The sequence below is a fragment of the Phyllobates terribilis genome, unplaced genomic scaffold, assembly GCF_046119375.1.
Source record: "Phyllobates terribilis strain yellow unplaced genomic scaffold, ASM4611937v1 Scaffold_13__5_contigs__length_258822181, whole genome shotgun sequence".
Classification (NCBI taxonomy): Eukaryota; Metazoa; Chordata; class Amphibia; order Anura; family Dendrobatidae; genus Phyllobates; species Phyllobates terribilis.
In genome coordinates, this window is record NW_027362773.1 from 36,485,134 (window position 1) to 36,502,342 (window position 17,209).

General features: G+C 43.9%; 1 protein-coding gene across 4 annotated transcripts in view; it reads left to right on the top strand.

Moving 5' to 3' along the window:
- Positions 1-17,209, top strand: part of LUZP2 (leucine zipper protein 2) — a 1,401,083-nt gene that overhangs the window by 881,244 nt on the left and 502,630 nt on the right. For all 4 annotated transcript variants that reach the window (XM_073659432.1, XM_073659433.1, XM_073659434.1 and 1 more), the window contains exon 7: positions 6,368-6,430. In XM_073659432.1, coding sequence (XP_073515533.1) covers positions 6,368-6,430 — 63 coding nt within the window. The remainder of the gene's footprint in view (positions 1-6,367; positions 6,431-17,209) is intronic.

Here is a 17,209-nt window from a genome sequence, read left to right on the forward strand (position 1 = left end):
CACTGCTAGAAGGCCAAATATTTTTTCAGAGCTAGATGCAGAAAAATATTATCTTCAATTTGCAACCTGATGGAGGTCAGTATAGATGGACTAATAGAACAAGTCCCACACACAGCTAGAAGCCCAAATATTGTTTCAGAGCTAGATGCAGAAAAAAATTATATTCAATTTGCAATATGATGGAGGTCAGTATAGATGGACTAATAGAACAAGTCCCACACACTGCAAGAAGGCCAAATATTTTTTCAGAGCTAGATGCAGAAAAATATTATATTCAATTTGCAACCTGATGGAGGTCAGTATAGATGGACTAATAGAACAAGTCCCACACACTGCTAGAAAGCCAAATATTTTTTCAGAGCTAGATGCAGAAAAATATTATATTTAATTTGCAACCTGATGGAGATCAGTATAGATAGACTAATGGAACAAGTCCCACACACTGCTAGAAAGCCAAATATTTTTTCAGAGCTAGATGCAGAAAAAAATTATTTTCAATTTGCAACCTGATGGAGGTCAGTATAGATGGACTAATAGAACAAGTCCCACACACAGCTAGAAGGCCAAATATTTTTTCAGAGCTAGATGCAGAAAAGTATTATATTCAATTTGCAACCTGATGGAGGTCAGTATAGAAGGACTAATAGAACAAGTCCCACACACTGCTAGAAGGCCAAATATATTTTCAGAGCTAGATGCAGAAAAAAATTATATTCAATTTGCAACCAGATGGAGGTCAGTGTAGATGGACTAATAGAACAAGTCCCACACACAGCTAGAAGCCCAAATATATGTTCAGAGCTAGATGCAGAAAAATATTATATTCAATTTGCAACCTGATGGAGGTTAGTATAGATGGACTAATAGAACAAGTCCCACACACAGCTAGAAGCCCAAATATTTTTTCAGAGATAGATGCAGAAGAAAATTATATTCAATTTGCAACCTTATGGAGGTCAGTATAGATGGACTAATAGAATGATGCTATGCCCAAATGGTTTTACTTCACTAGGTGCAGTAAAAAAATTTCTTATTCTATACACAGGTGGTGTAGCTTGCAACACAGATAGGCTACTCCACTGACTACCACACTCTGCAAAAGGCCAAAAAGGATTAGCTTTGCTAGATTTTGCCAAATGCTGTGAAGAAAACTTGCACAGCACTAGCACAGACCTGCCTGGCAAAAACTGATAGGAACTGATCTAACTTAGTCCTGAAAAGGACTGCAATTACAATTAGTCTTTACTCCCAACCTATCTATTTAAGAGCACAGACCTGCCTGATAAAAGTCGTAGGAAATGCTGTAACCTAGTCCTTAAATGGACTGCAATCACAACTATTCCCTACTGCCAAGCTATCTGTAGATTTGTGCGAAAATTGGCTTGAAATTAACAAAGTATAGCGCACACAGCAACAGCGGTGCCGTCTAACACGCAGCTGCAGCAGTGAGAAAATGGTGGCGACGGGGAAAATGGCTGGGTCTTATAGGGCAAGGACATGTGACATACACTGCCAATGACACATTCCCTTGCTTGTGTGAAAAAAAGCACTTCGCTCCGTGTGTGCGCTGCTGATAGGCTGACAGATTGCACCTCCCCACTGTAAATGCAGGAAAGAGAAAAAAAATGGAGATCTTCATTATTCCTGCAGAGATCCATCCCCTGCCCCTCCCCCCACCCCACTGTACACTCAAACTGCGTATTAACATTAATTTTCATCATTACTGAGAAAAAATCCAGTTTTGATTTTGGTGCACGAACAGTTATCGAACATAACCTCGAACAGCCGAATTTTTTTCAAATCGTTCGTGTTCGCCGAATGGCTCGAACACCGCCCAAAACAGCTCAAATTTGAGATTGGCGAACAGTTCAAGTCGAACACCGCTCATCTCTACCGTTCACCTTCATCAGCTTCCAGGATACGCAGGATGTGGAGGATGCAGTGTGTGGGGCACAATCGATATGAGCTTGGTTCTCATCGATTACGTGTGGAGTTTGCCAGGTCAAGCCAGAGACCATGAGGTGATATGGAGGAGTCTCCCAGAGGAATGGACCCCCTCCCCAGAGAACTGAATACAGAGTTCTCATCTCCAAGCTTCCACCATCGGCAAGTTGACAGGATCTAAAAGATCATATGTGAGAAGCTGGAAGTGTCTGCTATGCTGATGTGCACAATGATGGCATGGGGATTGTGGAGTTTATTCGCAAGGAAGATATGGAATAGGCTTTGAGGAAACAGGATGTTACAAAGTTTTGTTCTCATGAAGGTGAGACCTCTTACATTCATGTTTGTGCTTAAAGACATACTGATGGACTGTGCCCAATAAGGGTGATAGGAAACCTATCACGTCTGGCTAATTAAGAAGGGGGAGGTATGTGACAACCCAGATTTTCTTCTTAATTGTGCCAGACATACTTTCTGATGGCCAAGAACAATATACCTTTATTTTTATGTTTACTTTTTAACCTGTGTTCTTCTTTGGTTGCTCAACACAGACTATTGTTCGTATAAACCCGAATGCTGAACACTTGAGGTGATATTTGTATTTGATGAATGGCTGTTATCTACATATTATATCAGCTCTTATATCATCTGTTTTACAGGGACTCTGAACAATGGATATTTGCTAGATATATTAAATACCATTGTAGGGTATTTGCCATCCAACATTGGGGGAATGAGCTGTGGATACTCGAGACCTGTGGAATAATATCTTCCCTAATCCTTGACCTGTGGATGTGTGCTTGAAAGAACATATGTGAACTATTTAAGGGACACAGGCTTCTGTAGCAAGCAGGTGACATGCCCCCTGTGCCATGGGGTACTCGGGACCAGGCCGGTCGGTGCAGGGGATGTCACAGTGGCAGTGACCCGGTCCGTGACCCAGAGCGGTTAATAAAAGGGGATTATAGTTTGTATAGTTTAATGTTCGTGACGCCACCTGTGGTATGAAGCTATATGGAGCCGCCGCTGTGGTGCTGATCCTCTGGAGCTGATGGTGACGAAGCACAGTTAGTTCAGCTCTCCACAGGTAGAGCTAAGCTCCAGGGCGGTGCAGTACTGATTACTGAGCTACATGTTGCTGTGCAGTGTAGTGCAGGGGATGGCGAAGATAATAATTCTAGGGCACAGTGGGGTGCAGTCTTCAAGGTTTACTCACAGTTGTTGAACTCCAGGCTATCAGGACCAGGGAAACCCCCCATGCCTTCCTGTTCTTACCAAGGCAGGGGTTCAGCAAACTCCCAGGTGTTTCAGGAGTACATAACGGGACCCCATTCTGTGTGCCTTCCTCGGTCATCTTCCTGCGCTGGCTCTCACCCTCCTGCCCCGTGCCTCGCAACCAGTGTCCCAAGCCGGTAACCTCAGATTTTGGCGGGCAACCTGTAATCCCCTGAATCCTATGTGGCTACCTTTTTAGCGATGTAGTTGCGGTTGTGAGCAGCTGCACCATGGAAGTACAGAAGCCTCCGGTTTCTAGCTGAGCTATGTAGTTCTCCACTAGTTAGGGGTCGGTCCCCTTTGCAGACTGATCCCTCCACGTTCCTGCAGATTCGGGCGCACGGGTGGCTTCCTGCACTTCCTGTGCCCCTGGGATCCCCTCACTTCTGGAGCCTTACCTCTGCTCCCTTCCTCGTCCTGCCAGTCCTCCTGGGCCTTTCACTCTAGGCCCGCTCCTCTGAGCAGAGCTCCTACAGAGCTCCTGCTGCCATTCCTTCTCCTCAGGCTGTCTTCTATGACTGGACTCTCTCTCTCTAGATGGTTCCCTCTTTATATACTGCTTCTGAAGTGCTCCCCTGTTCTTCCTCCACCCACACCCACTACATGGTTGCACCCTCCAGCTAGGGACCAGGGACTGTGCTCTCCTTAGGAGCTATCTCGCCCTTCCCTCTGAAGTGGAGTGTAATGGATGCAAGTGAGTGGGCCCCGGGCTGTTCTCCATCCTTACCTGAGAGTGGGATACCACACCTCTGGGTGAGATGCAGTGCCTCTGTGGCGACTGAACCCACAGGGGCGCCACACAGGCTTGCCAAAGAAACAGCCAAGACAGACTATCCAGGACAGATACGAGAACACATAGCTCCATCAAGAGAAATACTGATCTGTTCCACTGAATATCACTGAACTCTCAGAGACATTATGAGGAAATCCAAGTTGGGTCAATCAGGTCACCTGGCCACATATCTGACTGTCTTTTCCTGGCGGGCCAGCAGAAGGGTGAGACTTTGTAACTTGCACCATCTTGTGTATTTGCTGGGACTGTTCTATGTGTTTATTTTCGGTTTGGTGGTTCAATAAAGTGTTGCCATTCTGTTTAACCCTTACCCTGTGTTGTCTGAGTAGTATTATGCCCAGGAAGATCTCAGGTCTTCACACTTGTACAAGCTTAAGGAGGGGCAACTTTTAGGCACAGATGTGTGAATCTGCATGGGAACAGTGACAGTATTGAAAACTGAGATATTTCAGCAGGGAAGTAGTTAATCATAGTAATGCAGTCCGATATCTTCCACTAGCCTAATGTTTAAACACAGAAGTAACTAAAAAGTAAATGCAGTTTAGTATCTTCCAGAAGGGAAATGTTTAATAGCATTGATGTAACCGAGAAGTAAATGAAGTCTAGCATCTTCTATCAGAGCAATGATTAATAGCAGCAGAATAACAGAAAAGTAAATGCAAACTACAGACATGATTGAGGAGAAGCATTACTCTAATTGCAGGGGCTAGTTATGAAAAGGACCAAAAACAGTTGCAAGGACTTGGTAACTTACATGTTGACAGGTGGGTATGGACAACACCTAGCAAGTTGGACTGAACTTGAAAAAAATGTTGGCTGTAGTATGGAATAGGAGAGAAGATAATAGACACCTGGCTAGAGCTCAGCCAGGGGAAGTATATGAAATCACCTTACCGACTTGAGGAAAATGTGGACAATGCTACTAAATTCCAAGTTGACCTGTGCAAATCCAACCTTGAAAGGTCTAGGGTACTCATGTCACAGGAGCTTACTGGGTTACCAGAGAAACCTGGAGTGGACTACTGCAAAGGAAGGCCATAAGGGTAGGAAGAACAGTCTTAGCAGTTGTGCCAAGAAAGGTGATTAACACTGAGACATTCATCACTTAAATAAACATTTTGCTGATTAAAGTACACTTTGTGGCAACAGAATACCAGAATAGCAATGGACTGTTTCAAAACGATAATATACCTCTTTGCTAAATTTTTCACTGATGGTTTGGAGAACATGTCAAAAAGTTTTTGGCATAGCCTCCAAATTTCCAAATGTTAAAGGGGTTGTTCACTGCTAGGACAACCCCTTCTTGAATGTTTGGCCCTGATAAAATTAGAAAACCTATACTCACCTCATGCGCTGGTGCTGTTCCAGCAGTGTCAGCACTACCGGTCCTGGAGCTCTGGTGTGGTGGAATGACACGTATTGCCCAGCACCCAATCAGCACTGGCATCATTGTCCCCACCTATGTAAGGATTGAACATGAAGAGGAAATCCAGGCTACAGCTTATTTCTCACTTCCTTTTCAAGTTCAATCCATAAGTTGGCGGGGACAGTGACGCCAGCGCTGATTGGGAGCCGGCATCACATGTCACAACAAAAGCATAGGAGCCCAGGGGAGAACGAGTGCTGACTTAGTGGGAATGGCGCCAGCACGGGAGGTGAGTATAGGTTTTTATATTTTATAGGGGCGAAACATTTAGTTCAAGAAGGGGTTGCCCTAGTAGTGGACAGCCCTTTTAATCCAATTTAACATCTGTGCGATACGCTGAGAAAAAAAAATCTGACCTATGGAGGACTCATATCACAGCCTATACAGCATGAACGATCTGCTAACATTTTGACATCAGATTCCTAAGGACACTCTCAGATTGCCTGAGGTCTTATGGCATAAAGGACTGAACGGATCAGAGATAATTTTGCACCATTATGGGTACCAAAACAATATTAGCCAAGGGTTATAATGTTATGGCAGACTGATGTAATTTATAATAATGTGTGTGAAACATGTAAACAAAGCTGATACATACAGTAAAAATAAAAGAAGCAGACTAGTTTTTTAATAGACAATATTGTTTTACTGTTTTTTTATGAATTATGTATAAACATTTTTTTTTCTTTTTTGTATGGTTATCAAATCTTTTGTCTGTAAATTTCGAATGCTCAAAAGAATTATTGGCATGATTATTGTATTTGAAATTTCAAGCAAAAGTCATTCATCTGATATAATTGTATGTGACGGTTAATCGGTAGGTCACTTACAAGCTTGACCTCTATGATTTATGACATAGCAAGAATTACGGTATGAAACTTAAAATGAGCTTCTTTATTAATATTGTTTTTCTTTTCTTCTTTTTGTAGTCTAAACGTATACAGGCCCAACTGAAAGAGCTTCGGTATGGAAAGAAAGATTTAGTTTCAAAGGTATTTAGATTTAATCTTTTTTTTCCTTTCATGCCAAGGTCACTTTGAAGGTTTTTCTTTTTTTATTATGTACTTTTGTATATTCTAATAAATGGCATGATTTATGGGTTCAGTAAAACATTGGTTTGTATTGTTAAATAGGAATAAAAAAATTACTTGTTAAAATGTAATAACTGTAACTAAGAAACCTGTGGATAATCCTTATTAGAAAAAAAGTAACTCTTTCCATTATCAGTCACTTCTTGTCTTCTTCACTGACCATTCACTCTCAAAAACTGCAGAGCTATGTCTACAGATCTGACTTCAGTGACCCGTCAAATGAAACCTGTTTCATATTGATATCTATGGAGAGGGGGGAAGAGAAGAAGCTGTAGGAAGAAAAATGGCACAATACAAATAGAGAAGCAACTGCAGTATGCAAAGAGAAAACAGCGAAAAAATGACACATACCATACAGTATAATGACCAACAATAGTGTAAAGCAGTGCTTCCCAAACCCCATCCTCACGGCCCCCAACAGGTCATGTTTTCAGGATCTCCTTAGTATTACACAGCTGATTGAAGTATCATCAAGGCATCAGGAATTCTCTCACCTGTGCAATACTAAGGAGATCCTGAAAACATGACCTTTGGGGGGCCGTGAGGATGGGGTTTGGGAAACACTGGTGTAAAGTAACCTGAAAGTGCAATTGCACTTTATATGAAGGAGATGTATTTGCAGGTATTTTAGGATAGACAAAAGGAGTCATAATTCCATGGTTATTACTATGTAGGAGTTATCTTGACTCTCCACAGAATAATTCACATCACTATTAATCCTCAAAGTTCAATAATTACTAGACCTTGTTTGGCCCTATTATTTTTCTGCTAATTATTAGGGATAGGCGGATAAAGTATATGGTAAATCTGTGACAATATTATTGGGTACTTTATAGTACTTATTTTTGGGTACTACATGGCAGTAATATTTGGTATTGATTAGTGGTATTATTTGGAGAGATATTGTGAAGGCATTGTAGGACACTAATTTGGGAACTGTAGCTATATTATAATAATATTTATCTATCTACATGTAAGACGGTGGACAAGGCTTGATGTCCGCCTCACGAAGACATTGTTGCCGTGAAAAGAAAATTGCTACCTGTAACTCTGGGAAAGGAGTTGCTGTATTGTATGAAGGGCAATGAAGAATGCATAACCTGTTACTCTCTGTTCACCAGTTTGGCCTTGCATAAAAAAGACATCTATCTATCTATCTATTTATCTATGTACAGTGCTCAGCATAAATAAGTACACCCCCTTTTAAAAGTAACTTTTAAACAATATCTCAGTGAACTCAAGAACAATTTCCAATATTTTGACATGACTCTGTTTCATCAAACATTTTAAAACTTTCATTACATTAACTCCAGTTTTATTCAAATTAGTTGAATAGAATAATTAATAAACCCCGACTTCAGAAACTATCACTTCTAATATTTTGTGTGACCGCCATTATTTTTAATGACTGTGCCAAGTTTTCTAGGCATGGAATAAACAAGTTGGCAACATATTGTGACATCAATGTTTTTCATTTCATCAAGAATGTCCTATTTTAGAGCCTGGATGGTGGATGGAGAATGATGACAACTTGTCTCTTCAGATTGCACATGGCTGTTTCAGTTGGGTTCCGATCAGGAGACACTTGGCCACTGAATCACTTTTATACTTTTCTAATTCATAAATGCAACAATGGTTTTATATGTATGTTTTGGATCATTGTCATTTAGAAAAAGTGCACAGCTACCAAGGGCTTGAAGTGATTAGTGCATCTTCTCTTTCAATATAGAGAAAAACATCTGTGAATTCATGATACCATCATGCAACCCCACCTAAGGACACTGCCACCACCATGTTTCTCTGCAGGCACCATGCTTTTTTTTTTTATATTTTTTTCTATATGCATGGTGCCTACAGTGAAACATGGTGATGGTTGTATGAGATGAAAGTTAAAGAAAAGTAAGTAATCACACTCATGTTTGCTCTACTGTAGGCACTTTGTAATAAAACACCTCTGCAATAAGATCATGACTGTCAGTTATTACATGTCTCACATTGGCAATGTCCCTTTCATTTAAAATTAGCTCTGGAGGCAGATTCTATGGGATATTTACATACTGCCGCTTGATCAAACAGATCATTTACATATTAAGATAATAATGGATTTCTCTGTAATAAGTCATCAGATCACAGATATTAAGGTATCATTTTATTCAACTTTCTCTGACCTGCATGCCCATATAGATGGCTTAGGAGAGTTGATCCTACTGACAAATTCTCTTTAATGGTTTACAATTTGCTTCATAATTGTAACTGAACTGATGTCAAATGTTCAATTCCATCCAAAGTCAAAGTAATATTGAGTTGTCCATATAATGTAAAGTAGTTCCATTTATGTTACTGGGGTTCATGCATCCCTTTATTAAAGAATCATGGGAATCATGACAGTGTGGAGAATGCTGTCATTCTTTCATTCATCAGCTGTGAGTGTAGATTAATTTATGCTCTATTCGGTTGATTAGAATAAATGTAAGAATACTGCCCTAGTGTGAATTCTTTTAGGAAGCTTTGGCTGTTATCATACCGATAATGGGAGTATTTGGTGTTACTACTGCAGGAAAAGACTCTGAGCTGAATGTTACTACTCAGAGTAGGCCTTTAGTGATGGCTCATGACCCTCTCTCAAAGATGCATATGGCTCTTAAAGTAAAAAAGTTTGTGAACCACTGATCTAAACCTTTACTGGTAGCAATAAAGCCCAGATGGGATATAGTAATAAGCATACAGAGATAGCAGTTGTACCAGAGTCCTGGTGTATGATGAAGCCAACTAGACCCTCTGTTAAATAGAAAGTCTCCAGAAATATAACCGGCATCTGGTAGGAAGGAATCCTTGTTGATTTTGCACCAAAGCCGAGAAAAACAGGGTTTTCAAGTGGTTGTGTTATAATGCCGTCTTAGTGTTAAGTGACAATAATTTGTCTCTTAACTAATGTCGATTGGTAGAGACTAGTGATGGGCGAGCACTAAAATTCTCGGGTGGAGCTCATTGGAATACTCGGGTGCGCAACCCGAGCAACGAGCCCAATGTCAGTCTATGGAAAACTTGAGCATTTTTCAGGCTGCTCCCCCGGCGGTCTGCAGAGGGCCTAAAAATTGCCCAACTCAATGGGAACAGTGCTCAAATGACATGGAACAGCATGGAGAAGACACCTGGAAGCATTTCTGACTCCCAGATCACTGCTGTCAACAATGTTGTCAGAGGTATTACACCACTTTTACAGACTCACAATAAAACATACAAAAGCGAAACCAAAATGGATTTTCCTGGGAAATATGTTAAGGAACATCCTTTCCAGGGTAATGACTTGTATATAAAGCAAAATAAATAACCAAAAACAAAAATACTCCTCCACACCTTGGGCTATGTTCACACTTAGCGTTTTTGATGCGTTTTTGCACTTTTGCATTGCTTTCAACCATAACAAATGCATTCACCAGAAAATGTCATTTTAACATTTTACAACCTTATCTGGCCATGTGGTGTGTGAGATATAATCAGACACATCGTGTTTCATTTATGAAGGAGGGACTCTGAAAGTCACAAAGCCTATTTTTATAGGGCTATCAGGCGACCTTTACTATTCTTAAAGGACCAGCAGTCGGCCCTCACTGTTCTTAGAGAGCCATCAGCCGGCTATGTTTTATTGTTCCCATTACTAAAGATTGGGTCTCCTATACTGTTATTGAGTATGCAGTGAGTGGCAGGGCTGCCCAAAATTTGGATGCACCCCAATGCCAGTTTGATAATTTGGATGCACCCCAATACCCCTTTGAAGAGACTTAGAGGAGGGCCTCCAGAAAACAATGTTCCCATTATTAGGAAGTAGGTCTCCCATTGTGTTTGCCTATGCAGTGAATGCAAGGGTTGCTAAAAATTGGGAGGCACTCCAATGCCCCTTGAAAGAGATGTAAAGGAGGGTCTCCGGAAAAAAAATGTTCCCATTATTAGTAAGTGGGTCTCCCATAGTGTTGGCCTATGCAGTGAATGCAAGGGCTGCCAAAAATTCGGAGACACTACAATGCCCCTTGGAAGAGACGTGGAGGAGGGCCTCATAAAAAATGTTACCATTAGAACAGAGCGGGCCTCCTATACTTGTAATGCCCATGCACTAAGTGTATGGGCTGACAAACATTTACCCCTGGGGGGTTTACATGAACATGCTGTATAATTTTTTTTTACGGACATCATAAACACCCTTTAGAAAATTTATGTGGGTATTGTATCACAGACCACGGTCACCCTGGTGGTATGGTGGTGGAAGATGAGGATGAGGAGAAGTAGGAGGACAAGCACAAATAGCCAAAATCAGAAAGCGTATACCCATGTGTGGGTGTGAAGAGGTGCATGGGAATACACCTCCCAAAAAAAGACTCTGGATTTGAGTTTATGTTACGCTGCTATCATTCGGTGGTGTTGAGAAGTCTGGCTCAATCCAGCCCTTGTTCATTTTTATAAGAGTCAGCTTGTCAGCATTTTCAGTTGATAGGCGGATGCACTTATCAGTTATAATTCCACCAGCGGCACTAAAAATCCGCTCTGATAAAACGCTAGCGGCAGGGCAGGCCAGGACCTCCAAGGTGTAGCGAGCCAGTTCATTCCACATATACAGCTTGGATACCCAATAATTATAAGGCACAGAGGAATCACGGAGGATGTTGGTACGGTCGGCAAGGTACTCCCTCAGCATCTTCCCAAACTTTGCACGCCTTGTGATAGTACCCGGCGCCTCAGGGCCTGTGCGATGGGAGGGGCTGAGAAAATTCTTCCAGAACTTTGACAGTGTTCCCCTGCCTCTGCTGGATTGAAGTTGTGTGTCTCTCTCACCTGTACTCCTTGGTTGTCCAATGAACTGTGACCTCTGCCACCAGGATTTTCAGATGGGAATTTTTTTAATAGTTCCGCAGCAAGGGCCTTCTGGTACTGCCCCATTTTTGTAGACCTGGCCACCTCAGGAATAAGAGATAGAAAGTTCTCCTTGTAGCGTGGGTCTACAAGTGTCACCAAACAGTAATGACTGTCAACCAAAACTTTGAGAACGCGAGGGTCATGGGAAGGCAGTGTAACATAAACTCAGCCATGCGTGCCAGACTGCAAATGTTACACTCACGCCCGAACTAACTGGAGTGAGCGTGGTTAGTGATCCCACTGGACCATGAACCGAGGAGTGACTGGAGGGGCGTGACTAAGTATCAACTCGGTCCGACCAAGGTCGCACGGCAGCTCAGTCGACTCCGTGAACCAGGGAGGAACCGAGTAGAGGGACCAGGTGCTACTCCAGGTCAGACCCCGGTCACAGCTGTTGACCCACACTGGGCAATGCAGGAACGGGCAGGCACAGCTGGTAGGCAGACAGGTGGGTACTGGCAGGCATGGCTGGTATGCAGACAGGCGGGTACTGGCAGGCACGGCTGATATGCAGACTGGCGGGTGCTGGCAGGCACGGCTGGTATACAGACAGGCGGGTACTAGCAGACACAGCTGGTATGCAGAATGGCAGATACTGGCAGGTATGAACACAGGCTGGAAAGGGACCAGTACAGACAGGGATAAAGGAACAGAGCCACGGGTGTGGTGGACTAGCAGAGCAGAACCGCAGGCGTGGAAGACAAGTGGAGCAGAGCAGAGCGAAACCCCATGTGCGGTGGACAAGCAGAGCAAAGCGAAACCGCAGATGCGGTGAACAAGCAGAGCAGAGCGAAACCGCAGATGCGGTGAACAAGCATAGCAGAGCGAAATCCCAGATGCGATGGACAAGCAGAGCGGACCGAAACCGCAGGTGCGGTGGACAAGCAGAGCGGAGTGAAACCGCAGGTGCGGTGGACAAGCAGAGCAGAGCGAAACCGCAGGTGCGGTGGACAAGCAGAGCGGAGCGAAACCACAGGTGCGGTGGACAAGCAGAGCGGAGCGAAACCACAGGTGCGGTGGACAAGCAGAGCGGAGCAAAACCGCAGGTGCGTTGAACAAGCAGAGCAGAACGAAACCGCAGATGCAGTGGACAAGCAGAGCAGAGCCAAACCAGAGACGCGGTGGACAAGCAGAGCAGAGCGAGACCGCAGGTGCAGTGGACAAGCAAAGCAGAACAGAGCAGAAGGTGCAGGCAGACAGGACAGGGCTCTGTTCACATGGAATAGACTGGAAAATACGGAAAGATAGTTAGAACACAGGAGGTCGATACGGAGGCAGGAAAACGGGACAAGCAGAAACAGATACACACAAGGTACTTACAATGAAGTAGCAAGTGGACACAAAACTCACAAACAGAAGTACAGAGACAATGAGTTGGATTTAGGTGCAGGTTCAGACACTGCAGGAAAAGGGAAGGTATGGACATAGAGACAAACAGGTAACGGACTAGGGCACAGTTCAGACAGGAACTGAACCCGGAACAAGATACAGGAACGAGCCTGGTAACTCAGCCCCTAGGGTGGCGGAAACAGACTAGAAGTCACAGATACAGATAACGGCCCTGGGTATACAGCCCCCAGGGTGGCGGAACAGACTAGAAGTCACAGATACAGGTAACAGGCCTGGGCATACAGCCCACAGGGTGGCGGAAAAAGACAAGATATAGGACAGGACCTGGCAACTCAGGTGCACAGAACACACTGAAAGAATGTGTTGCTCGGGCACCTCCTACTGAGTGGAGGGGGTTTAAGTATCCAGTGACTCACAGCAATAGGCTGGGGAGGCATTAGGAGTGCGCACACAGTAACTATAAGAATCAGGCAGTAACCGCGCAGCCGCCCTAAGAAATCAGACAAGAGACACAGCAGGTACTGGAGCAAAGTGTGCAGCCTGGACTGATTGTAAGATGGCGGTCTTGCATGGTAGGAGGTGGTAAGCCATGCCACCACGCCACCATTGATGTTACAGCAAAAAGGCAATACTTCTGTGTCCTCACCAAGAGGACGACTGACAATGCTCTCCTCCTCCTCCTCCTCTCTGTCCTTAGGCCATCGACGCTGAATAGACGGTATGAGAGTTGTGCAGGTAGTACCGTCTATAGCGCATGAAACTAGCTCCTGTTCTTCCTCCTCCTCTTCCTCATTGTCACCCAATCCACGCTGGGATGAGATGAAACTGGGCTGTGTGTAATTACCCTGTATGGTTCCTTGCTCCATCTCATCGTGCTACGCCTGCAATTTATCCTCTTTGATTGTGAGCAGAAAATGCTTCAGAAGACAGAGAAGCAGGATGTTGATGCTAATTATGGCATCATCGCCGCTCACTATCTTGGTGGAGTCCTCAAAGTTATGGAGGATGGTACATATGTCTGACATCCATGTCCACTCCTGAGGTCTTATGTGTGGAGTCTGAACTGAATACCGTCAGCCTTGTTGATGCTGGTACTCAACAACTGCCCTCTTCTGCTCACAAATCCTTCACAGTATCTGCAGTGTAGAGTTCCAACGTGTGGGGACATCACACACTAGTCTAAAAGCCGGAAGCTGCAAACGCTGCTGAAACACTGCAAGGGTGGTGGAAGCTGTAGCTGACTTTCAAAAATGGGCACACAGGCGGCGTACTTTAACAAGCAGATCCGGCACCTCTGGGTGGGATTTGAGAAACTGCTGAACCACGAAGTTAACCACTAGAGATGAGCGGTGTTCGAATCGAACTGTTCGCCAATCTCAAATTCGAGCTGTTTTGGGCGGTGTTCAAGCCCTTCGACGAACCCGAATGATTTGAAAAAAATCTGGCTGTTCGAGGTTATGTTCGATAACTGTTCGTGCACCCAAATCGTAACTGAATTTTTTCACAGTAATGCTGATAATCAATGTTAATACACAGTTTGAGTGTACAGCGGGGCGGGGGGAGGGGCATGGGATGGATCTCTGCAGAAATAATGAAGATCTCCATTTTTTTATCTCTTTCCCGCATTTACAGTGGGGAGGTGCAGTCTGTCAGCGTATCAGCAGTGCACACGGAGCGAAGTGCTTTTTTTCACACAAGCAAGGGCATGTGTCATGGGCTGTGTATGTCACATGTCCTTGCCCTATAAGACCCAGCCATTTTCCCCATCGCCACCATTTTCTCAATGCTGCAGCTGAGTGTTAGACGGCACTGCTGCTGCTGTTAGCGCTATATTGTGTAACTGAATTGCAAGCGAATTTTCTCTTAAATAGAAAGAAAGGTTTAGGGAGTAGGGACTAGTTTGTAATTGCAGCCCTTTTGAGGGCTAGGTTACAGCAGTTCCTAGCACTTTTAGCAGGCAGGTCTGTGCTCTTAAATCGACAGATAGGTTGGGAGTAGTGACTAGTTGTAATTCCAGCCCTTTTGAGGTCTAGGTTACATCAGTTCCTATCACTTTTTGCGAGGCAGGTCTGTTTTAGTGCTGTGCAAGTGTTTTTCACAGCATTTGGCTAAATCTAGCTAAGCAAATCCTTTTGGGCTTCTTGCAGTGTGTGTTAGTCAGTGGAGTAGCCTATCTGTGTTGCAAGCTACACCACCTGTGTAAGTAATACAAATTTTTTACTTCACCTAGCCAAGTAAAACCTTTTGGGCCTGTAGCAGTGTGTGGTACTCAATCTATTAGGCCATGTATACCAAGCTCCACCAGCTTTGAAATTAATAATAATTTTTAGCTGCATCTAGCCCAGAAAATAATTTTGAGCTTTGTAGCAGTGTGTGGTACTCATTGTATTAGGCCATCTATACCAAGCTCCACCAGCTTTGAAACTAATAATAATTTTTAGCTGCATCTAGCCCGGAAAATAATTTTGAGCTTAGTAGCAGTGTGTGGTACTCATTGTATTAGGCCATCTATACCAAGCTCCACCAGCTTTGAAATTAATAATAATTTTTAGCTGCATCTTGCCTGTAAAATAATTTTGGGTAGAGTTGGGTAACAATAGTAAAAACATATATAACCATCAGATCACAAAGTAATTTCTTCCTATCACACATTGATGGAATGCCATTATCAAGATACCAGTTCCAAGCTATATTTAATAAATGCATAACATCGGCAGGGAACCACCCCAAAGATTACGGGACACACTCATTCCGCATAGGCGCGGCCATGGAAGCAGCAAGAGCAGGACTGTCAGAAACAGAAGTTCAGAGGATAGGGGGTTGGCGATCCACGTGTTTGCCGAGATACATAAGACCGGACTTGTTATCCTAACGTGGTTTGTTTCTTTTACAGGTGACGCTAAGCCAACAGTGTGGGTGATAGTCCACTTGTATATATATTGGGCAGAAAAAAGGGTGAAAGTCCGCCCAGGCAGGAGAAAATTAGAGTTTCATAACACATAATTCAACTGGAGAAGTATTAGAGGCCTGCTATGGCCACAGGTACAAATGGAGGTAATCAAGGTAGGGAGAGAGGCAAGAGGTCCGGTCATCTAGATATACTGGCCGGGGGAAACGACCTAGGTCATCACAAGAGCGCATAACTAATGGCAATAATGATGCTAGACACTGAGCACTTCAGAGAATTTTTCACAAAACTAACTATTGTATGGTCAGAGATTGTCCAGATAGCGGTATGGCAAGGTGGGCGAGACATCACGGCCATCGAACGGACAAGGCGGGTAATAAATATTCGGATGGCAAAATTTAGAAGAGACAGAGGTGGTGTAGTGATACAACACCGACAACTGGAAGGAGATAAAGCAGGCCTCATACGGCCCGACGGTGTTCACTTAATGGATATTGGACTGGACATATTCCTGTCAGGACTCCAGGACGGAGTGGAACAAGCGTTAAGATTGATGGATGGGGGTCAGAGTCCTGCATACGAGTACGCAGTATCCTCTGTGGCATGGAAATAGAAAGGACTTATTGGAGAGTTACACTTGTTGGCCAACTTGCCGGTGTGCAGACCAGGGCATGCTGCAACAAGCTGAATTATTTTAGAAATAAAATGCCTTTCTAATGGAATGAGTATAAAGAGTTAATAAAGCTGTGACCGATCCTCACCCATCCAGTTGTAAGAGTTACATTATTGTATTGTCAAGGAAAGGGGGGCGATAGGGGGGCTGAGCGTCTGGGTTTGGTTGGGGGTCCCCACAGTCTGGCTAGGCTAGATGCATTTAAAAATTCTTATTAGATACACAGGCGGTGCAGCTTGCTTCGCAGCTGGGCTACTACGCCCAAAAGTATTGCCTAGGCTAGATGCAGTTAAAAATTCTACGCTGACCAGCAGACACTGAAGCTTTGGAGCAGACCTCTGAGTAAACAGCTCTTCAGACTCAACCATCTGTGTTACCCCAAGCCATAGTGTATGTAGTTTCTTACAGTTAAAAGGGGGGGGGGAGCGACCCAACCCACCTGGAATTGACGATACCAACGTCACGTAAAACACAGCAAGGGGACTCCAAAAAGAGTCTCCATTTTTTCCAAAAATTGTGGCACAGACACCACTTAAGTGGCATCAATTGCCCCACAGTTGCTTAAAAAGGTTGGTGAGGTGATTTAACCAAATCTTCAAGCTTTTAGTCTCCCCAGGATGACAGAGGGGTAGAAAAGTCCTTGCGGATCCATGATTTGTTCATCTTTATGAACGTGAGTCTGTCTACATTCTCAGTGGACAGCCGCGTGCGCTTATCTGTCAGCACACCACCAGCAGCGCTGAACACACATTCAGAGAGAACGCTGGCTGCAGGGCATGACAAGATCTCCAAGGCGTGAGTGGTGAGCTCCGGACATTTTTCCAGATTGGAATCCCAGAAT